Source organism: Coregonus lavaretus (assembly GCF_964263955.1).
Source record: "Coregonus lavaretus genome assembly, contig: HAP1_SCAFFOLD_384, whole genome shotgun sequence".
Lineage (NCBI taxonomy): Eukaryota > Metazoa > Chordata > Actinopteri > Salmoniformes > Salmonidae > Coregonus > Coregonus lavaretus.
The window spans coordinates 190610-215287 of record NW_028156075.1 but is presented as its reverse complement, the minus strand read 5'-3'; the positions used below and the strand labels follow the sequence as shown (position 1 = coordinate 215287).

Here is a 24678-nt window from a genome sequence, read left to right as displayed (position 1 = left end):
GAGCTCGAGCCTCACACCGATGGTCAAGATAAAAATTATTCTGGTCCAGTAGGAGTGACATTATTGGAGACAAAGTGGACCCCTGCCTTTTGGCTGACCCATATGTGGTTTCAGGTTCAGTGAAGAAGGAGTTGGCTGACCCATATGTGGTTTCAGGTTCGGTGAAGAAGGAGTTGGGTACCGTCCGATCAATGAAAGTAACCCGAAGTGAACTAGTGATTATTTTTTGCGTTTCTTCTGCCCAGAGGGAGTGGGCGCTATGCGACTGAGGAGAAGACCTGTTACTTGCTTTGCTCCCAGGAACAGTGTGCCATTGAAAGGAGTGATTACTGGTGTGGCGGTAAGGGTGGAGGTGGATCAACTAAAGTTGAAGATTCTCGGTGTTTGTGATAATATAATAATATGCCATTTACGCTTTTATCTGTTTCACCACGCAGGCCCGGTGGCGAGCAGAAGAGTCACTGTCTGTCCATTTGAGTTTTGTCTTTAACTGACAAAGTAATACAATTAAATAAAATAAAATGTTATTTGTCACATGCGCCGAATACAACAGGTATTTTTTCTTCTACTTTGCTGTTTCTATTTGGGGTCTTTTAAAGTAACTGCCCAGTGAAAATCTCACTTTTAAAAGTTATACTGAACAAAAATAGAAGCGCAACATGTGGGGTATTGGTCCCATGTTTCATGATCTGAAATGGAGGATACTTACAAGCCCTTAACCAACAATGCAGTTCAAGAAATAGAGTTAAGAAAATATTTACTAAATAAACTAAAGTAAAAAATAAAATAAAAAGTAACACAATAAAATAACAATAACGAGGCTAATGTTTTCGCTTAAGAGCTTTTGTTCCAAACCCACTGCGATGTTTCAGGTGCCAGGCTTATGGTGATGCTGCAGCAGTGTGTAGGAGGGACATTCCAAGACGTGAGAAGTGTGCAGGAGGGCATGAGACAAAGGAATGTGTAGTTTCGGCAAAATAAGCGGAATGTGTTAACTGTAGGGATGCCCATGTTGCTGGGGATCAGAAGTGTCCGGTGCGAGAGAGGCAGGTTGAGGTGGCCAGTGTCAGAGGAGTGCAGGTTTCGCATGCTGAGGCAGTGAAGAAAGGAGAGGAAGAAGGGTCAAAGGTGAGGGTCAAAGGTGAGGGATCCTGAGAGGCTGCCAGTGAATAGTAGACCTTTTGCATTCATTGCCATGGTTATCAACTGTACCACAGAAATGGAACATAAATCACAGAAAATAGTTTTGTGGTGGCAGCTGCAGAGAAGTACTTGGGTTTACGAGATTTTACTGCAGAGTTACAGTGAGTGTTGAACGGTAGTGTCCGTCCTCCCAGGCTGTTGGCTTGGTGGTGTAGGATCAGAAAGGGTCAAAGTGGTGGAATGGGGTGGTGTTTTTTGTTTTTGTTTATAAGTAAAGGGTTAGTTGGCAGGGGAATTGTTTTCCTTTTCCCTTTTGTATCACAGTGTAACGATTTACACTCCAGTCGAAGAAGAAGAAGAAGAAGAAGAAGAAGAAGAAGAAGAAGAAGAAGAAGAAGAAGAAGAAGAAGAAGAAGAAGAAGAAGAAGAAGAAGAAGAAGAAGAAGAAGAAGAAGAAGAAGAAGAAATTGGGGAGGCATTGCCCTCTGGTGGGAGCCTTTAACCATAGACTGTAAAAAATAACCCCCTTTAACCCCGCCCCTCACTGGTCACATGAGACTCCGAGGCTGTAGCCTGTCCTATCGACAGTTTGGAAGAACTTTGGAAAACTGAGATTTATTACCACGTAAACACTTATTTTTCACCAAATGAAACTATGTAGAGGACTGAATGTCGGACAGTATGCAGAAATGACATTTGGGAGTAGCTGGAACGGTTTTCGAGTCCAGCGGTTGAAGAAAAGCGATCATCAGACGAAGTTTCTGTAGGGGAAAAAAGTCTGTCTGAGTTTTGTGGGACGGGCCGTCTGGCTGGCTGGATGCGTGTTTTCAGCGCCGAGGAGTTTGGAAATTCAGGAAACTAACATAACTATTTCATTTGATGGTGCAGGATAACAAAGTTTTGCCAGTTTATCAAATAACGAACTACACAAAACACTATAAGAACTTTCCTAATTCAAATCTATAAAAACAAATTAATTAAACTCCAAAGTATATCCGATCTTTGTAGTCAGTTTAGGGGGTCGTCTTCCATTTGCCTCTGGACCATTTCTCGTTTTGGAATCATTCGTTATCATTCATAAAAAACTGTTCAGTTGTTTTAATTGGACGCATCATCTCTGGAAGGCAACATGGACGGGCGTCAGGGTCAGTGCGCGCCCCCGGTGGGGCAGCAGATCGTGCACGTCCGCGGGGACTCCCAGACGGATCTGGAGGCGCTGTTTAACTCCGTGATGAACCCTAAAACCTCCGCCCTGCCTCCCTCCTCTCTGCCAATGAGGATGAGGAAACTACCAGACTCCTTCTTCAGACAGCCGGATCCCCGATCACACTCCAGACAGGTAGGTAACACACTACTATGGTATTTATCCAAACAACAGCGGCTACACAGTGTTGGGAGGGTACGAGGGGTTCAGAGGCTTCAGAGCAGGACAGGCTCATCATGGATGGATGGATGGATGGTGTTGGAGAAGAGCCCAACTTTTCCACTGAGGGCAGGACAGGATTTGAATTTGATGTCAAAAAACGAAAGAATGAGTTAGTACCCAGCAAGGATTGAAATCACATTGATGTGTAATAATGTGATTGTGTTTGTGTATGTGATTGACTCTACAGACAGTAATAAGGGCAACTTTGGTTTTAGAAGTAGGGGGGGGGACATAACCAGGCAGGGGTTTTGGGGTCCTCCCCCATAATTTATTTGGTATCTAAAGCACATTTCCTGCATTTCAATCCAATCCAATATGACCCGTGGATCTTGTAGCCGTCTCTATTTAGAACAACAAAAAGTAAGCAAAAATGGCCACAATCATCCAGCTAGGAAGAGCTCATTATTAAATATGTTTAAGTGATTGATAAGACTGAACTAGATCAAAGGTAATTAATAATCAATATTGTGTTGCACCTTTAACCAATAGCCTAACATATGAACAACTATTTAAAAAATGTACAAATATTTTTTTGTTTTTATGTCTTTATTAAGACATCCTCTATCAAATTTCAGCCAGCCTGAGCCACCTGCACACCCGACCCCCACCAGTCTAGTCAATAACTCAACTCTCTCCCCGACCCCCACCAGTCTAGTCAATAACTCAACTCTCTCCCCGACCCCCACCAGTCTAGTCAATAACTCAACTCTCTCCCCGACCCCCACCAGTCTAGTCAATAACTCAACTCTCTCCCCGACCCCCACCAGTCTAGTCAATAACTCAACTCTCTCCCCGACCCCCACCAGTCTAGTCAATAACTCAACTCTCTCCCCGACCCCCACCAGTCTAGTCAATACCTCAACTCTCTCCCCGACCCCCACCAGTCTAGTCAATAACTAAACTCTCTCCCCGACCCCCACCAGTCTAGTCAATAACTAAACTCTCTCCCCGACCCCCACCAGTCTAGTCAATACCTCAACTATCTCCCCGACCCCCACCAGTCTAGTCAATAACTGAACTCTCTCCCCGACCCCCACCAGTCTAGTCAATAACTAAACTCTCTCCCCGACCCCCACCAGTCTAGTCAATAACTAGTCAATACCTCAACTCTCTCCCCGACCCCCACCAGTCTAGTCAATAACTCAACTCTCTCCCTGACCCCCACCAGTCTAGTCAATAACTCAACTCTCTCCCCGACCCCCACCAGTCTAGTCAATAACTCAACTCTCTCCCCGACCCCCACCAGTCTAGTCAATAACTCAACTCTCTCCCAACACAATTTCTTTCACACCTTATGTATTATTGTATTACCAAGGGAAAGGTTTGGAAACACACAGAAAAACAAAGACCTACACATATACAGTACCAGTCAAAAGTTTTAGAACACCTACTCATTCAAGGGTTTTTCTTTATTTTTACTATTTTCTACATTGTAGAATAATAGTGAAGACATCAAAACTATGAAATAACACATATGGAATCATGTAGTAGCCAAAAAAGTGTTAAACAAATCAAAATATATTTTATATTTGAGATTCTTCAAAGCAGCCACCCTTTGCCTTGATGACAGCTTTGCACACTCTTGGCATTCTCTCAACCAGCTTCACCTGGAATGCTTTTCCAACAGTCTTGAAGGAGTTCCCACATATGCTGAGCACTTGTTGGCTGCTTTTCCTTCACTCTGCGGTCCGACTCATCCCAAACCATCTCAATTGGGTTGAGGTCGGGGGATTGTGGAGGCCAGGTCATCTGATGCAGCACTCCATCACTCTCCTTCTTGGGTCAAATAGCCCTTACACAGCCTCGAGGTGTGTTGGGTCATTGTCCTGTTGAAAAACAAATGATAGTCCCACTAAGCGCAAACCAGATGGGATGGCGTATCCCTGCAGAACACTTAAATAGAGAATGGAGGATGCTTTTCACATGGTTTATTTTCATGCCAGCCAGGTAGGCTATACTCCTGTTGTAAAGAGAAGCAATGTGCTTAATATTAGGAAAGTTGAGAAATAAATATAGTAGGCCTAGCCTATAGAAAGCTGATGGGATCCTCCTCTTTTTAATAGAGGCCATCACTCTGTTTTCTCACGCAATTGCATAGCCTATAGAAATGTTGCACAACATGAGCTCATGGGCTCTCATGAAGTGTTTGATTAGGTTTTCGATTACATTAGCATTGATGTCAGATGATTAGAGGGACAATAGAGTGCTGAGTACCAGGCAGTTAGCTAGTTTGGTAGTCTATGTAGGTTATAGCTGCCTATAGGTTGGTAAATGGTGGTTTCCAGGTAGCTAGTTGGGTAGTCTATGTAGGTTATAGCTGCCTATAGGTCGGTAAATGGTGGTTTCCAGGTAGCTAGTTGGGTAGTCTATGTAGGTTATAGCTGCCTATAGGTCGGTAAATGGTGGTTTCCAGGTAGCTAGTTGGGTAGTCTATGTAGGTTATAGCTGCCTATAGGTCGGTAAATGGTGGTTTCCAGGTAGCTAGTTGGGTAGTCTATGTAGGTTATAGCTGCCTATAGGTCGGTAAATGGTGGTTTCCAGGTAGCTAGTTTGGTAGTCTATGTAGGTTATAGCTGCCTATAGGTCGGTAAATGGTGGTTTCCAGGTAGCTAGTTTGGTAGTCTATGTAGGTTATAGCTGCCTATAGGTCGGTAAATGGTGGTTTCCAGGTAGCTAGTTGGGTAGTCTATGTAGGCTATAGCTGCCTATAGGTCGGTAAATGGTGGTTTCCAGGTAGCTAGTTGGGTAGTCTATGTAGGTTATAGCTGCCTATAGGTCGGTAAATGGTGGTTTCCAGGTAGCTAGTTGGGTAGTCTATGTAGGTTATAGCTGCCTATAGGTCGGTAAATGGTGGTTTCCAGGTAGCTAGTTTGGTAGTCTATGTAGGTTATAGCTGCCTATAGGTCGGTAAATGGTGGTTTCCAGGTAGCTAGTTGGGTAGTCTATGTAGGCTATAGCTGCCTATAGGTCGGTAAATGGTGGTTTCCAGGTAGCTAGTTGGGTAGTCTATGTAGGTTATAGCTGCCTATAGGTCGGTAAATGGTGGTTTCCAGGTAGCTAGTTGGGTAGTCTATGTAGGTTATAGCTGCCTATAGGTCGGTAAATGGTGGTTTCCAGGTAGCTAGTTGGGTAGTCTATGTAGGTTATAGCTGCCTATAGGTCGGTAAATGGTGGTTTCCAGGTAGCTAGTTGGGTAGTCTATGTAGGTTATACATTCACTGTCTTCTCTCTCTGGCGGTGGCACTGCGGAGGCCTGTTGGAGGCTTCACCACTTTGGCCAATCAGAACATAAAGAAAAACATATATCAAAATTCACTGTGTCTGCCTTGATGTTCATAAAACTCCACGACCTGCTGTTGTGCAGTGGAACCCAGAACGATAGGTGAGCACTTGGTTACAGCGACACCGTTCTGCCAAGGACACCCAAACCAGAGTGGCCACCGCAAGGCTCAAGGAGCCTGACCCTCTCTGGAAGATGCTGTAGCTTGGGATATTTAGCCAATATTGGCTATTGGTTGAGACACAGGGCCCATTCTAGCTTGGTATGTCAGGGTGGGCAACTGGAAATGTGAATTGGGCCAAGGTGGAGGAAAAAATGCATTTAGGTTATAGTTTATTGAGATGCATGAATACACCACACCAAAAGCTTGATTTTATGGCTGTTTTAAAATGAATTTCCTGCAATTATACGTAGTAATGATTTAGGTTCACTACTTGGTCAATTAATTTGATAGCATGTTTAATCTATGCAAATAAATCTATGAATTGATAGTTCACCTCTGTGTTCTTTTATTCTGTAATAGGGTATATTGTAACCATGTGTTCAAGCTAACCAATCAAAGTTTATTTATAATACACCATAGTGTAAGCTACACAATACAATGAAATGCCTTTTCACAATAAAACTCTCCTCACAAAAAGTACAACGATATTAAGCAATATGTATTTGTATTTACATTAGACTATAGTCTACCAATAGCTACTGTATACCACGTAGTCGTAGGCCTATTAGACTATAGTCTACCAATAGCTACTGTATACCACGTAGTCGTAGGTCCTATTAGACTATAGTCTACCAATAGCTACTGTATACCACGTAGTCGTAGGCCTATTAGACTATAGTCTACCAATAGCTACTGTATACCACGTAGTCGTAGGCCTATTAGACTATAGTCTACCAATAGCTACTGTATACCACGTAGTCGTAGGCCTATTAGACTATAGTCTACCAATAGCTATACCACGTAGTCGTAGGCCTATTAGACTATAGTCTACCAATAGCTACTGTATACCACGTAGTCGTAGGCCTATTAGACTATAGTCTACCAATAGCTACTGTATACCACGTAGTCGTAGGTCCTATTAGACTATAGTCTACCAATAGCTACTGTATACCACGTAGTCATAGGCCTATTAGACTATAGTCTACCAATAGCTACTGTATACCACGTAGTCATAGGCCTATTAGACTATAGTCTACCAATAGCTACTGTATACCACGTAGTCGTAGGCCTATTAGACTATAGTCTACCAATAGCTACTGTATACCACGTAGTCGTAGGCCTATTAGACTATAGTCTACCAATAGCTACTGTATACCACGTAGTCGTAGGCCTATTAGACTATAGTCTACCAATAGCTACTGTATACCACGTAGTCGTAGGTCCTATTAGACTATACTGTAAATAATAGTTGTCTGTTCCTGAACTGGGCCCCGTTTCCTGCTGGGCCCCGTTTCCCGATGCCGATGGACCTTAGGCTCATAAGTGTTTGTAACGATGCATCTTTCCTACAACGGCTGAAGATGTAACATGCGTTTCCCAAAACACCACGCAGAGAGACAGTCGCTAACATGCTGACCACACCGCTCGCGCGCCTGTTGATTTTGTCCATCCACACCAGACTTGATCAGGACACGCAGGTTAAAATATCAAAACGAACTCTGAACCAACTATATTAATTTGGGGACAGGTCGAAAAGCATGAAACATTTATGGACATTTAGCTAGTTAGCTTACTGTTGCTAGCTAATTTGTCCTACATTGGGTTGTTATTTTACCTGAAATGCACAAGGTCCTCTACTCCGACAATTAATCCACAGATGAAAGGGTAAACCGAGATAGTTTCTAGTAATCTCTCCTCCTTCAGGCTTCTTCTTCTCCTTTGGACTTTATATTGTGGTTGGCAACCAACTTTAAGGTGCATTACCACCACCAACTGGACTGGAGTGTGGACCTCAGTTCATCTTTCAATCACCCACGTGGGTATATGCTCCTAAAAACCAATGAGGAGATGGGAGAGGCGGGACTTGCAGCGCGTCAAGCGCCACAAATAGTCCAAGTTGTATTTTAGCGCCTGGCTACGCAGATGCTCCAATCTTTTTGGATGAAATGATTGAATAACATGTATGTGTACATTTATTTAGCAATATGACGCGGGCGGTGTGGTCCGTATGTTAGCAATATGACGCGGGCGGTGTGGTCCGTATGTTAGCAATATGACGCGGGCGGTGTGGTCCGTATGTTAGCAATGTGACGCGGGCGGTGTGGTCCGTATGTTAGCAATGTGACGCGGGCGGTGTGGTCCGTATGTTAGCAATGTGACGCGGGCGGTGTGGTCCGTATGTTAGCAATATGATGCGGGCGGTGTGGTCCGTATGTTAGCAATGTGACGCGGGCGGTGTGGTCCGTATGTTAGCAATATGATGCGGGCGGTGTGGTCCGTATGTTAGCAATGTGACGTGGGCGGTGTGGTCCGTATGTTAGCAATGTGACGCGGGCGGTGTGGTCCGTATGTTAGCAATGTGACGCGGGCGGTGTGGTCAGTATGTTAGCAATGTGACGCGGGCGGTGTGGTCCGTATGTTAGCAATGTGACGTGGGCGGTGTGGTCCGTATGCGGGCGGTATGGTCCGTATGCGGGCGGTGTGGTCCGTATGCGGGCGGTGTGGTCCGTATGCGGGCGGTGTGGTCCGTATGCGGGCGGTGTGGTCCGTATGTTAGCAATGTGACGCGGGCGGTGTTGTCCGTATGTTAGCAATGTGACGCGGGCGGTGTGGTCCGTATGTTAGCAATGTGACGCGGGCGGTGTGGTCCGTATGTTAGCAATGTGACGCGGGCGGTGTGGTCCGTATGCGGGCGGTGTGGTCCGTATGCGGGCGGTGTGGTCCGTATGCGGGCGGTGTGGTCCGTATGCGGGCGGTGTGGTCCGTATGCGGGCGGTGTGGTCCGTATGCGGGCGGTGTGGTCCGTATGCGGGCGGTGTGGTCCGTATGCGGGCGGTGTGGTCCGTATGCGGGCGGTGTGGTCCGTATGCGGGCGGTGTGGTCCGTATGCGGGCGGTGTGGTCCGTATGCGGGCGGTGTGGTCCGTATGCGGGCGGTGTGGTCCGTATGCGGGCGGTGTGGTCCGTATGCGGGCGGTGTGGTCCGTATGTGGGCGGTGTGATGTGGGCGGTGTGATGTGGGTGGTGTGGTCCGTATGTGGGCGGTGTGGTCCGTATGCGGGCGGTGTGGTCCGTATGCGGGCGGTGTGGTCCGTATGCGGGCGGTGTGGTCCGTATGCGGGCGGTGTGGTCCGTATGCGGGCGGTGTGGTCCGTATGCGGGCGGTGTGGTCCGTATGTGGGCGGTGTGGTCCGTATGTGGGCGGTGTGATGTGGGCGGTGTGATGTGGGTGGTGTGGTCCGTATGCGGGCGGTGTGGTCCGTATGCGGGCGGTGTGGTCCGTATGTGGGCGGTGTGGTCCGTATGCGGGCGGTGTGGTCCGTATGCGGGCGGTGTGGTCCGTATGCGGGCGGTGTGGTCCGTATGTGGGCGGTGTGGTCCGTATTCGGGCGGTGTGGTCCGTATGCGGGCGGTGTGGTCCGTATGTGGGCGGTGTGGTCCGTATGTGGGCGGTGTGGTCCGTATGTGGGCGGTGTGGTCCGTATGTGGGCGGTGTGATGTGGGCGGTGTGATGTGGGTGGTGTGGTCCGTATGCGGGCGGTGTGGTCCGTATGCGGGCGGTGTGGTCCGTATGTGGGTGGTGTGGTCCGTATGCGGGCGGTGTGGTCCGTATGCGGGCGGTGTGGTCCGTATGTGGGCGGTGTGGTCCGTATGCGGGCGGTGTGGTCCGTATGTGGGCGGTGTGGTCCGTATGCGGGCGGTGTTGTCCGTATGTGGGCGGTGTGGTCCGTATGTGGGCGGTGTGATGTGGGCGGTGTGATGTGGGTGGTGTGGTCCGTATGCGGGCGGTGTGGTCCGTATGCGGGCGGTGTGGTCCGTATGCGGGCGGTGTGGTCCGTATGCGGGCGGTGTGGTCCGTATGCGGGCGGTGTGGTCCGTATGCGGGCGGTGTGGTCCGTATGTGGGCGGTGTGATGTGGGCGGTGTGATGTGGGCGGTGTGATGTGGGTGGTGTGGTCCGTATGTGGGCGGTGTGGTCCGTATGCGGGCGGTGTGGTCCGTATGCGGGCGGTGTGGTCCGTATGCGGGCGGTGTGGTCCGTATGCGGGCGGTGTGGTCCGTATGCGGGCGGTGTGGTCCGTATGTGGGCGGTGTGGTCCGTATGTGGGCGGTGTGGTCCGTATGTGGGCGGTGTGATGTGGGCGGTGTGATGTGGGCGGTGTGGTCCGTATGCGGGCGGTGTGGTCCGTATGCGGGCGGTGTGGTCCGTATGTGGGCGGTGTGGTCCGTATGCGGGCGGTGTGGTCCGTATGCGGGCGGTGTGGTCCGTATGCGGGCGGTGTGGTCCGTATGCGGGCGGTGTGGTCCGTATGTGGGCGGTGTGATGTGGGCGGTGTGATGCGGGCGGTGTGGTCCGTATGCGGGCGGTGTGGTCCGTATGCGGGCGGTGTGGTCCGTATGCGGGCGGTGTGGTCCGTATGCGGGCGGTGTGGTCCGTATGCGGGCGGTGTGGTCCGTATGCGGGCGGTGTGGTCCGTATGCGGGCGGTGTGGTCCGTATGCGGGCGGTGTGGTCCGTATGTGGGCGGTGTGGTCCGTATGTGGGCGGTGTGATGTGGGCGGTGTGATGTGGGTGGTGTGGTCCGTATGCGGGCGGTGTGGTCCGTATGCGGGCGGTGTGGTCCGTATGTGGGCGGTGTGGTCCGTATGCGGGCGGTGTGGTCCGTATGCGGGCGGTGTGGTCCGTATGCGGGCGGTGTGGTCCGTATGCGGGCGGTGTGGTCCGTATGTGGGCGGTGTGGTCCGTATGTGGGCGGTGTGATGTGGGCGGTGTGATGTGGGTGGTGTGGTCCGTATGCGGGCGGTGTGGTCCGTATGCGGGCGGTGTGGTCCGTATGTGGGCGGTGTGGTCCGTATGCGGGCGGTGTGGTCCGTATGCGGGCGGTGTGGTCCGTATGTGGGCGGTGTGGTCCGTATGCGGGCGGTGTTGTCCGTATGTGGGCGGTGTGGTCCGTATGTGGGCGGTGTGATGTGGGCGGTGTGATGTGGGAGGTGTGGTCCGTATGCGGGCGGTGTGGTCCGTATGCGGGCGGTGTGGTCCGTATGCGGGCGGTGTGGTCCGTATGCGGGCGGTGTGGTCCGTATGCGGGCGGTGTGGTCCGTATGCGGGCGGTGTGGTCCGTATGCGGGCGGTGTTGTCCGTATGCGGGCGGTGTGGTCCGTATGCGGGCGGTGTGGTCCGTATGCGGGCGGTGTGGTCCGTATGCGGGCGGTGTGGTCCGTATGCGGGCGGTGTGGTCCGTATGCGGGCGGTGTGGTCCGTATGCGGGCGGTGTGGTCCGTATGCGGGCGGTGTGGTCCGTATGCGGGCGGTGTGGTCCGTATGCGGGCGGTGTGGTCCGTATGTGGGCGGTGTGATGCGGGCGGTGTGGTCCGTATGTTAGTGTGTCGTTGGAGTATGTGGGCGGTGTGGTCCGTATGTTAGTGTGTCGTTGGAGTATGTGGGCGGTGTGATGCGGGCGGTGTGGTCCGTATGTTAGTGTGTCGTTGGAGTATGTGGGCGGTGTGGTCCGTATGTTAGTGTGTCGTTGGAGTATGTGGGCGGTGTGGTCCGTATGTTAGTGTGTCGTTGGAGTATGTGGGCGGTGTGGTCCGTATGTTAGTGTGTCGTTGGAGTATGTGGGCGGTGTGGTCCGTATGCGGGCGGTGTGGTCCGTATGTGGGCGGTGTGGTCCGTATGTGGGCGGTGTGGTCCGTATGCGGGCGGTGTGGTCCGTATGTTAGTGTGTCATTGGAGTATGTGTCGATACTGATAGGATTAAAGTAAGGCAGCGCTGCTCTCAGACAGTTTTCTCCATTCAAATCTTACCTTAACATTAGAATTGTTCCACAATATTGACGACGGATCAGCTCCTAGAGAATGCACTAAATCACAGATTTGACACATAATTGCGTACATGTTAGGCTACACATCATGAAATATATTGAGACAAATTACAGACAGTAGCCTACAAGTAGCAAAATAGAACTCCAATTTATTGAACATGATATGTATTTCAATATGATTGAAATAGGCTTATAGCTTACTGTTTATATTTTAATGCAGTTATCTCTGTTTTCATCTGAAACATATTTTTATACGTCACTTGTTTGTATCAATTGACATTGGCAGCTTTGTATTTGTAGTCAACTTTGTTCTGAAGTTATCTGCGGTCACAGAGAGACGGATAAACCATGTGATTCTATGGTCAGCGGAGATCTTCTGTGTATAAAGTGACGTGGGAGGGCAATAAAGCATCTGACGCACTTGGCTGTTCTATGAGTGGTCTGAGGCAGGCGTTAGATTACGAGCGTTTTTAAGTTCAACGTTAATAACGATGGTTTTGGGAAACTGCTCAGAGATTTAACGATGCTCTGACGAAGGGTCTAACGATGAACTTAGCTTTTAGGAAACCGGGCCCTGGCCGAATGGCAGAGCTATCCTTTGACTATCGCTGTTTCAACTTCTTTAATTAACATCGTTGCGCAATCCTGGCGCTGTCCTTTCAACACCACAAAGGGCGCTCCAAACGTTTAAAATAACCCTCATCAAGATCTGCTGCCTACGTCTAATAGTCCTACTCATCACTTACTATTATTATTATTACAAATAGAAGATTATCACTTCTCACAATGGTGTGGGTTTAGTCAAGTTAGGTCAAAGATGGATCAATGTCTATCAAGATCATATAATGATTCATTAGTATTCTACATAACAGAACCTAATCTAATAGCATAGTAGACCTATAGCCTTCTGCTGCACCAATAACACCTCCTCATTACTACTGTGTCACGCCTGGTGGGGTCGGGGAGGGAGTTTAGTTACTGTCACGCCCTGACCTGGAGAGACTGTTATTCTCTAGGCAGTTTGGTCAGGGTGTGAAACTCTATGGTTTTGTATTTCTATGTTTGGCCGGGTGTGGTTCCCAATCAGAGGCAGCTGTCGCTCGTTGTCTCTGATTGGGGATCATACTTAGGCAGCCAGTTTTCCTGCCTGGGTTGTGGGATCTGGTTTGTGTTTAGCCTTGTCAGTGTTTATTGTTTTAATAAACATGTTCGCATTCCGCGCTGCGCCTTGGTCTAATCCGTCTCTCAACGATCGTGACACAATGAGATTTTAGTTATCTGAAGCTGAATATTCATCAAAACATTATCATGCGCCAAATCTCAACAGAGCCACTAGGCAGGCTTATATACTTTGACTGAATCAAGATAAAAGAAAGGCTGATCGTTTGTTAACACCATCTGCTCTACTTCACTCACAAAACAGTAATTAAACTGCAAGAAGATCAAAATGCATATTTCCATGATTGACATGCAGTTGCAGTTTGGATGAAGAATGAATATTCACCATATTGACGATGAAGGCCTATTTTGAAATGAGGTATGCCTAACCTGGGGTTTCAGGGTATAACTAATGGAACCTTATGTGTGGGTATAGTCAGATGTTGCAATTGGAGGATGCATTCTATGCATATTCTATAATGAATATTCTATAGGCTACATCTGTCCTTACAAATGATGATGTCATTTACATAACCTATTTGCGCTCCCTTGCCTAAAAACAATCGCACTACACCACTGGTCAGGAGAGAGTTGACACTGGTAGTGGAGTGGTCATCACCTCTTAATCAGGGAACAGGAGGGGACTTAGCTGGAAATACAAATAGCAGATACATTCCATTACAGCTGCATCGTCATAGTTTCTCCATGAAGTTAAACTCCGACATCTCAGAATTTAGTCAAACACATCTCGCCCACTTGACACTTCTATGTAGTTTTTCTTTATCTGCTAACCTAACCAGGTAAAACTCTGAACCCTATAGGGTATGACAGTGATTCAGCAGTTGGGAAAAAAAGGTTTTATATGTGCTATGATGGACCAGTTTTTCTAATCATGTCACATTGTTTAAAAAAACTCCTGGAAAAATGCCTGGCCTTGGGGAGGATTAAAACCCAGTCAAACTGCAGCAACTTTGTACTTGTTCATATTCATTATACTTAGATTAGACTAACATGGGGTTTCCTTCACACAGAGACAGAGACAACAACTGATGGAGAATAGAACTCACAGGGCTGAGCTTGATTTATGTAACTGATTTTTTATTTATTCTGTCTCTCACTGTTCAAATAAACCTATCATTAAAATTATAGACTGATCATGTCTTTGTCAGTGGGCAAACCTGCAAAATCAGCAGGGGATCAAATACTGTTTTCCCTGACTGTACAACCTACACCATGGATTATATGTCTATATAGTTGAAGTCGGAAGTTTACATACACCTTAGCCAAATACATTTAAACTCAGTTTTTCACAATTCCTGACATTTAATCCTAGTAAAAATTCCCTGTCTTAGGTCAGTTAGGATCACCACTTTATTTTAAGAATGTAAAATGTCAGAATAATAATAGAGAGAATGATTTATTTCAGCTTTTATTTCTTTCATCACGTTCCCAGTGGGTCAGAAGTTTACATACACTCAATTAGTATTTGGTAGCATTGCCTTTAAATTGTTTAACTTGGGTCAAACGTGTCGGGTAGCCTTCCACAAGCTTCCCACAATAAATTGGGTGAATTTTGGCCCATTCCTCCTGACAGAGCTGATGTAACTGAGTCAGGTTTGTAGGCCTCCTTGCTCACACGCTTTTTCAGTTCTACCCACACATTTTCTATAAAATTGACTTCAGGGCTTTGTGATGGCCACTCCAAAACCTTGACTTTGTTGTCCTTAAGCCATTTTGCCACAACTTTGGAAGTATGCTTGGGGTCATTGTCCATTTGGAAGACCCATTTGCGACCAAGCTTTAACTTCCTGACTGATGTCTTGAGATGTTGCTTCAATATATCCACATCATTTTCCTTCCTCATGATGCCATCTATTTTGTGAAGTGCACCAGTCCCTCCTGCAGCAAAACACCCCCACAACATGATGCTGCCACCCCTGTGCTTCACAGTTGGGATGGTGTTCTTCGGCTTGCAAGCTACCCCTTTTTCCTCCAAACATAACGATGGTCATTATGGCCAAACAGTTCTATTTTTGTTTCATCAGACCAGAGGACATTTCTCCAAAAAGTACGATCTTTGTCCCCATGTGCAGTTGCAAACCGTAGTCTGGCTTTTTTATGGCGGTTTTGGAGCAGTGGCTTCTTCCTTGCTGAACAGCCTTTCAGGTTATGTAAATATAGGACTCGTTTTACTGTGGATATAGATACTTTTGTACCCGTTTCCTCCAGCATCTTCACAAGGTCCTTTGCTGTTGTTCAGGGATTGATTTGCACTTTTCGCACCAAAGTACATTCATCTCTAGGAGACAGAACGCGTCTCCTTCCTGAGCGGTATGATGGCTGCGTGGTCCCATGGTGTTTATACTTGCGTACTATTGTTTGTACAGATGAACGTGGTACCTTCAGGCGTTTGGAAATTTCTCCCAAGGATGAACCAGACTTGTGGAGGTCTACAATTTTTTTCTGAGGTCTTGGCTGATTTCTTTTGATTTACCCATGATGTCAAGCAAAGAGGCACTGAGTTCCAAGGTAGGCCTTGAAATACATCCACAGGTACACCTCCAATTGACTCAAATTATGTCAATTAGCCTATCAGAAGCTTCTAAAGCCATGACATCATTTTCTGGAATTTTCCAACCTGTTTAAAGGCACAGTCAACTTAGTGTATGTAAACTTCTGACCCACTGGAATTGTGATACAGTGAATTATAAGTGAAATAATCTGTCTGTAAACAATTGTTGGAAAAATTACTTGTGTCATGCATAAAGTAGATGTCCTAACCGACTTGCCAAATCTATAGTTTGTTAACAAGAAATGTGTGTAGTGGTTGAAAAACTAGTTTTAATGACTCCAACCTAAGTGTATGTAAACTTCCGACTTCAACTGTATGTCAGATCTCTAATGTTTAGGTGTGCCTAGGCTGCTGCAACATTTATGGAAAGAGTTTTTGCTTGGGATTGATTATGTGTTATCACGTTTGCTAAATATCAGAGAAAAATGGACAGCCCACGTTGTGCGTCTGTTAATCAGATTTTTAAAGGATGATGTGATGTCAAATCATTCTGAATTGATTTCGACATCCCAGAGAAAACAGTCTAAATGTTCATATGCTCAGCAACTAAAGCACGGTAACGTGTGATTACCTCTGCAAGCTCCTTGTTAGCTAAACTTTAATTGTGCCGCCATCATGTTCCACAGTTTGATTACGCAGACCTTCGTCCATTACATGATCGATGTGGCTTTTTCCCAGAAGCTTGAATCTGATGTCTTCAACAACAAAAGATCCACTACATTGTCGTTAGCGTTAGTATCACTACTCACTGTCTCAATCTCTATCTATCCAACAATGTCACCAACTCACCTAGCTTATAAATCACACATGCGTAGTACTAGGTTCATTCTCTGATCATTTGATTGGATGACAGTTCATATTTTAAAAGCTTTGATTGGTTGTTGGACGTCCTCCGGAAGTCCTCATAATTACGATGTAGGTCTATGGAAGGGGGTGAGAAGCACAAGCCTCCTAGGTTCTGTATTGAAGTCAATGTACCCAGAGGAGGACGGAAGCTAGCTGTCCTCCGGCTACACCATGGTGCTACCCTACAGAGTGCTGTTGAGGCTACTGTAGACCTTCATTGCAAAACAGTGTGTTTTAATCAGGTATTTGGTGATGTAAATATATTTAGCATAGTTTTTATACACTGAGTGTACAAAACATTAGGAACTCCTGCTCTTTCCATGATATAGACTGTCCAGGTGAATCCAGGTGAATCCAGCTGATCTTTAATGAGTGTACTTTCTTTAAATTACTATAGCGTTAGGGTTAGGGTTAGGGTTAGGGTTAGCGTTAGGGTTAGGGTTAGGGTTAGGGGTTAGGGTTAGGGTTAGGGTTAGGGTTAGGGTTAGAGTTAGGGTTAGGGTTAGGGTTAGGGTTACTATTATAGGGTTAGGGTTAGGGTTAGGGTTAGGGTTAGGGTTACTATTATAGGGTTAGGGTTAGGGTTAGGGTTACTATTATAGGGTTAGGGTTAGGGTTAGGGTTACTATTATAGGGTTAGGGTTAGAGTTAGGGTTAGGGTTAGGGTTAGGGTTACTATTATAGGGGTAGGGTTAGGGTTAGGGGTTAGGGTTAGGGTTAGGGTTAGGGTTACTATTATAGCGGCCTCGACCGGCCTTGTGTTTCTAACAATAATATCTGTGTCAATATCGCAGAATTAATTTGATAACTATCTGTCGTATTCACTTGACTGTTGTCATCAACCAGAAACAGGGTATGCTGTCATTTGACTTTTAAAATAAAAAATCACTTAATTACTCAAAATGACGCCCCGGAAGCGGCCACGACATTTCACTGAGGAAGAGGCTGTATCTATGAGGAAGAGGCTGTATCTATGAGGAAGAGGCTGTATCTATGAGGAAGAGGCTGTATCTATGAGGAAGAGGCTGTATCTATGAGGAAGAGGCTGTATCTATGAGGAAGAGGCTGTATCTATGAGGAAGAGGCTGTATCTATGAGGAAGAGGCTGTATCTATGAGGAAGAGGCTGTATCTATAAGGAAGAGGCTGTATCTATGAGGAAGAGGCTGTATCTATGAGGAAGAGGCTGTATCTATGAGGAAGAGGCTGTATCTGTGTTGGTTGGTGATACGGTTTCAGACACGTCTTGCACGTTGAAAGCGATGATGTTGACGTAAGTGAAATAAGTAAACAGCAGATATATGTTTGGTGTTGTTGATCTTTGAAGATTAGCAAGTCCTGTCATGATCAGTTGGTTGGTACAGGCGAGCACATCAGCGGTGGAGTAGGAGCTCCATTTCTGTCTCATCGGAATAGTTGCAGTGTTTTTATATGGTCAAATTATTATTATTATTATTATTTATTCATTTTTTGGGGTCATTTAGCAGAGCGACTTACAGTTAGTGAGTGCATACATTTTTCATACTGGCCCCCCGTGGGAAACAAACCCACAACCCTGGCGTTGCAAGCGCCATGCTCTACCAACTGAGCTACACGGGGCCCAAATCAAATCAAAATGTATTTGTCACATGCGCCGAATACAACAGGTGTAGACCTTACAGTGAAATGCTTACTGACAAGCCCTTAACCAACAATGCAGTTTTAAGAAAATAGTTATTTACTTAATAAACTAAAGTAAAAACAATAAAATAACAATAATGATGCTATATACAGGGGGTACCGAGTCAATGTGCGGGGGTACAGGTTAGTCCAGGTAATTTGTACATGTAGGTAGGTGTAAAGTGACTATGCATAGATAATAAACAGAGAGTAGCAGCAATGTAAAAACAAAGGGGTGGGTAGCAGAGAGAACAGTCTATGACTTGGGTGACTGGAATCTTTGACAATTGTTTGGGCCTTCCTCTGACACCGCCTGGTATAGAGGTCCTGGATGGCAGGAAGCTTGGCCCCAGTGATGTACTGGGCCGTACGCACTACCCTCTGTAGCGCCTTACGGTCAGATGCCGAGCAGTTGCCATACCAGGCGGTGATGCAACTGGTCAGGATGCTCTCGATGGTACAGCTGTAGAACTTTTTGAGGATCTGGGGACCCATGCCAAATCTTTTCAGTCTCCTGAGGGGGAATAGGCGTTGTTGTGCCCTCTTCACGACTTTCTTGGTGTGTTTGGACCATGAGAGTTTGTTGGTGATGTGGACACCAAGGAGCTTGAAACTTTCGACCCGCTCCACTACAGCCCCGTCGATGTGAATGGGGGCGTGTTCGGCCCTCCTTTTCCTGTAGTCCACGATCATCACCTTTGTCTTGCTCACGTTGAGGGAGAGGTTGTTATCCTGGCACCACACTGCCAGGTCTCTGACCTCCTCCCTATAGGCTGTCTCATCGTTGTCGGTGATCAGGCCTACCACCGTTGTGTCGTCAGCAAACTTAATGATGGTGTTGGAGTCGTGCTTGGCCACGCAGTCTTGGGTGAACAGGGAGTACAGGAGGGGACTAAGCACGCACCCCTGAGGGGCCCCCGTGTTGAGGATCAGCGTGGTAGATGTGTTGTTGCCTACCCTTACCACCTGGGGGCGGCCCGTCAGGAAGTCCAGGATCCAGTTGCAGAGGGAGGTGTTTAGTCCCAGGGTCCTTAGCTTAGTGATAAGCTTTGTGTGGGCACTATGGTGTTGAACGCTGAGCTGTAGTCAATGAACCGCATTTTCACATAGGTGTTCCTTTGTCCAGGTGGGAAAGGGCAGTGTGGAGTGCAATAGAGATTGCGTCATCTGTGGATCTGTTCTGGCGGTATGCGAATTGGAGTGGGTCTAGGGTTTCTGGGATAATGGTGTTAATGTGAGCCATGACCAGCCTTTCAAAGCACTTCATGGCTACAGACGTGAGTGCTACGGGTCGGTAGTCATTTAGGCAGGTTACCTTCGCTTTCTTGGGCACAGGAACTATGGTGGTCTGCTTGAAACATGTTGGTATTACAGACTCGGTCAGGGAGAGGTTGAAAATGTCAGTGAAGACACTTGCCAGTTGGTCAGCACATGCTCGGAGTACACGTCCTGGTAATCCGTCTGGCCCTGCGGCCTTGTGAATGTTGACCTGCTTAAAGGTCTTACTCACATCGGTTATTGAGAGCGTGATCACATAGTCATCCGGAACAGCTCTCATGCACGCTTCAGTGTTGCTTGCCTCGAAGCGAGCATAAAAGGCATTTAGCTCGTCTGGTAGGCTCGTGTCACTGGGCAGCTCGCGGCTGGGTTTCCCTTTGTAGTCTGTAATAGTTTTCAAGCCCTGCCACATCCGACGAGCATCAGAGCCGGTGTAGCACGATTCAATCTTAGTCCTGTATTGACTCTTTGCCTGTTTGATGGTTTGTCGGAGGGCATAGCGGGATTTCTTATAAGCGTGCGGGTTAGAGTCCCGCTCCTTGAAAGCGGCAGCTCAACCCTTTAGCTCAGTGTGGATGTTGCCTGTAATCCATGGCTTCTGGTTGGGGTATGTACGTACGGTCACTGTGGGGACGACGTCGTCGATGCACTTATTGATGAAGCCGGTGACTGATTGTTATGAGAATTATTTAACAAACTATTTCAGTGTCTCTGTGCGTCTCCCAAAAGGTTGTAATGCTTTTGGATCAAGAAACGGACAGAGTCCCGGTCTGCATAGTCAGGCCTTTATTCATTGAGAATTCTGCCACAAAATGGTCGTACAATATTTTTTTACGCACACACGTCATAGAAAACTCCCTCCCCTCTGTAGGCGGGCTGTAGTTTTCCACTTTAAAACTGCTCTCCTGACCATCAGTTCACACACACACATACATACACACACATACACACACATACATACACACACATACATTTTCTTATCATAGTCTCTCTCCTCCCTAAACTGGGAGGCCCCTTTATCTTGGTTTCCCAGTTGTCTGTAGCCAGTTCTCCTTGTCCTTTGTTGTCTGGTCTAACTCTTACTCACATTGCTAAATAGTAGCTCAATGTCATAGTCTTTACTGGTCCTACACTCACACATTACCAGGTAGTAGATTCTAACACATCTCACACAGTTTCGGAGTGTAATAATTAGTCACTACTAAGAAAGTACTAATCAAACATTTCACAACTATATTTAAGGGTGGAACATTTAGTCATTACTTTTAACCTGTATATATTTTAATTTCTATATCACTGATATGGCGTACTCCTCAATGCCATTGGATGAATCCCGGAACATATTCCAGTCTGTGCTAGCAAAACAGTCCTGCAGGTTAGCATCTGCGTCATCTGACCACTTCCCTATTGAGTGAGTCACTGGTGCTTCCTGCTTTAGTTTTTACTGTAAGCAGAAATCAGGAGGATAGAATTATGGTCAGATTTCCCAAATGGAGGGAGAGCTTTGTACTCGTCTGTGTGCTAACTCTCTGTAGGTAACTAGTTGGTTGTTTTGTCTTGTTTCTACCGATGTAATTTATATGGAAATGGCTCAAGCTGCTTGCTCTAGCTAGCTAGTCAGTTTGGGCTGTGCTGAGGGCAGTGGCGGTGATTAACATAAAGACGTTTGGGCTGTGCTGAGGGCAGTGGCGGTGATTAACATAAAGACGTTTGGGCTGTGCTGAGGGCAGTGGCGGTGATTAACATAAAGACATTTGGGCTGTGCTGAGGGCAGTGGCGGTGATTAACATAAAGACGTTTGGGCTGTGCTTAGGGCAGTGGCGGTGATTAACATAAAGACGTTTGGGCTGTGCTGAGGGCAGTGGCGGTGATTAACATAAAGACGTTTCAGGCTGTGCTTAGGGCAGTGGCGGTGATTAACATAAAGACGTTTGGGCTGTGCTGAGGGCAGTGGCGGTGATTAACATAAAGACGTTTCAGGCTGTGCTGAGGGCAGTGGCGGTGATTAACATAAAGACGTTTCAGGCTGTGCTGAGGGCAGTGGCGGTGATTAACATAAAGACGTTTGGGCTGTGCTGAGGGCAGTGGCGGTGATTAACATAAAGACGTTTGGGCTGTGCTTAGGGCAGTGGCGGTGATTAACATAAAGACGTTTCAGGCTGTGCTGAGGGCAGTGGCGGTGATTAACATAAAGACGTTTCAGGCTGTGCTTAGGGCAGTGGCGGTGATTAACATAAAGACGTTTCAGGCTGTGCTGAGGGCAGTGGCGGTGATTAACATAAAGACGTTTCAGGCTGTGCTTAGGGCAGTGGCGGTGATTAACATAAAGACGTTTCAGGCTGTGCTGAGGGCAGTGGCGGTGATTAACATAAAGACGTTTCAGGCTGTGCTTAGGGCAGTGGCGGTGATTAACATAAAGACGTTTCAGGCTGTGCTTAGGGCAGTGGCGGTGATTAACATAAAGACGTTTGGGCTGTGCTGAGGGCAGTGGCGGTGATTAACATAAAGACGTTTGGGCTGTGCTGAGGGCAGTGGCGGTGATTAACATAAAGACGTTTCAGGCTGTGCTGAGGGCAGTGGCGGTGATTAACATAAAGACGTTTCAGGCTGTGCTTAGGGCAGTGGCGGTGATTAACATAAAGACGTTTGGCATCTCCTGGCCTCCACGCGTAGCCTACAAGCCACTGATGCAGACCTTTGGAACATCTACATTTTAAAAGTATAATAAATCCATTTAATATAGCCTACACCATCACAATAAATCCGTTATTTATTTTAGACAGGTCTAAAGAAACATGATATGAAGAAATGTAGTCTATTTCAGAAGAACAGAATAGCATACTCTGAGTTGTCCTTATGTTAGGTCCTGATCTGGCTATGCCAGATGGCTGTGGGCTACACTAGTTCATTTAGCAGACAAGATTTGCTTAGAATTCCGTTGCATTCTTTTTTAGTATGAAGAATACAATTGAACAAAGCTGAATAAAATAGAAATGATATTTTCTCCAAACGATTTCCAAGGAAGACCTCAAATGCGGCTATTCTGTGTTGAGCGGTTAATTAAGAAACAGGTCCTCCTATATGCTTAATTTAGATTTATTTATGCAACTTCAGTTGTGATATAAATATTGGGCTATATGTTTAGATTTTTAATACATTGTAAGGCTACATGATGCAACTCTAATGATGATTTGAAAAAGGTCTCATGAAAGTCATGAGCTCTGATTTGTTTCTTGTGCAGGCTGCACACACTTCATCAGTCTCTCATTCACAATTTGACAAGGACTTGATAATGTTCTCACCAGGCTTTGAATTTCCCAGCGGCATCCCCCTTGTGTGGCCGTAATGTCCCCTAGAAAATCCATGCCTTTTGGGGCCAAAGTGGCTGTTGTGCCCTTGGGCTGAATATAATAATTATAGTTCCCTTCTCCATGCTGCCGTGCTCCGAAGCACATCTCACTCACATGATCTCAATTCTTATTAGCCAATGCCAGTCACGTGATCGGGTCCTTTTCACAGGCATCTCAGCTAAGAAGTAGGCTACAAGTGAAGACCGACACATCGGGGACACAACTGAGCGCGTCCCTCTTATCGAATTCTGAGGCGTATATTGAAGATGTTAGAAGAACTGTCCACATCTACTTTTCGTCAGCCAACAAGATGAGTCGGCCTAATGAACAGCAAAAGCACTAGCCCATGTCAATCTACTATCCCCCATAGTACTAAAGTCGACCTATTCTATTGGTCAACTTGTCCTTCTGTGCAATAAGTAAATATTCCAAACATACTCTGGGACAGTTGTGGGATACGAGATAGATCCCAAATTAATACAACCACGCATCAAAAACCTTTGAAAAGCAATGAGGCTGATGCAACAGATCAGAACGTTTAGCTTAAAATGTTGATAAACTATTAAGGCTATTTCTTCACATTATAAGCACAGCAATGCGCACACGGCAGTAGGCTATAAGCGCAAATGTTCCATATTGCAATGAATTAGGGGGAAAACACTGTTCTCAAAAGTCACTGCAAATGTGATTATGCATGTGATGCTTTATTATAAAGGTGCATTTATATGGTGAAAATGATCTTCCCCAAAATTGAAACTCACGCACCGCCTATGTATGCCAGTTAGGCTCTACACCTGTTGTAAAGCGGATTTATGTGCTTCATTTTAAGAAGTTATTTGGCCACTTTAGTTGTGATACAAACCTTATAAATAATTAAAAATAATTAGTCATTTAGCAGACGCTCTTATCCAGAGCGACTTACAGGTGCAATTAGGGTTAAGTGCCTTGCCCAAGGGCACATCGACAGATTTTTCACCTAGTCGGCTCAGGGATTAGAACCAGCGACCTTTCAGACAGGTAGGTAACACACCTGATAACACACTAGACAGGTAACCCTCCTGTTGGTCCTCTAGACACGCCCCCTGTTCCTCTAGACACGCCCCCTGTTCCTGTTGGTCCTCTAGACACACCCCCTGTTCCTGTTGGTCCTCTAGACACACCCCCTGTTCCTGTTGGTCCTCTAGACACACCCCCTGTTCCTGTTGGTCCTCTAGACACACCCCCTGTTCCTGTTGGTCCTCTAGACACACCCCCTGTTCCTGTTGGTCCTCTAGACACACCCCCTGTTCCTGTTGGTCCTCTAGACACACCCCCTGTTCCTGTTGGTCCTCTAGACACACCCCCTGTTCCTGTTGGTCCTCTAGACACACCCCCTGTTCCTGTTGGTCCTCTAGACACACCCCCTGTTCCTGTTGGTCCTCTAGACACACCCCCTGTTCCTGTTGGTCCTCTAGACACACCCCCTGTTCCTGTTCCACCCATTGGGACAGGTGACACACCTGGCCCCTGTACCCATTGGACCATCAGGCCTCAGTCAGTTGAACTTGTGTTTCTGTCTGTCTATCTGTCTATGTGTATCTGCAGGCCAGTTCAGATGGGACCATGGTTGGGTCTCTGACTCCTCATCATGTGCGCGCCCACTCCTCTCCCGCCTCGCTCCCCATCAACGCCCTTTCTGCCCCAGCAACCAGTGCCATGGCAACACAGCCGCTCCCTGACGACATGCCCCTCCCCCCGGGCTGGGAGATGGCCAAGACTCCCTCAGGACAGTGCTACTTCCTCAAGTAGGTGTCTCTCTCTGTGTGTTTGTGCCAGTCTAAACCAGCAGGTTAAACCAGCTCCTAAACTACAGCAGACTACGGAAGCCTGTTAGGGAAAAACCTCACATGGAGAAACAACATTAACCAATCTGACTGGTAACCAACAAGCAATTATATGGCTCAGACCTCTACATCCTCTATCGCCTCCTAACCTGGTGTGT

General features: G+C 46.9%; 1 protein-coding gene across 1 annotated transcript in view; it reads left to right on the top strand.

Annotated features, from left to right (window-relative positions):
* The first annotated feature begins 1710 nt into the window (after positions 1 to 1710).
* LOC311126879 (transcriptional coactivator YAP1-like) overlaps positions 1711 to 24678 on the top strand; it is a 56083-nt gene continuing 33115 nt past the window's right edge. Inside the window, exons 1-2 of the mRNA XM_084200855.1 lie at positions 1711 to 2482; positions 24282 to 24481. Of these exons, the coding sequence (XP_084056981.1) occupies positions 2273 to 2482; positions 24282 to 24481 (410 nt within the window). The 5' untranslated portion in view covers positions 1711 to 2272. The remainder of the gene's footprint in view (positions 2483 to 24281; positions 24482 to 24678) is intronic.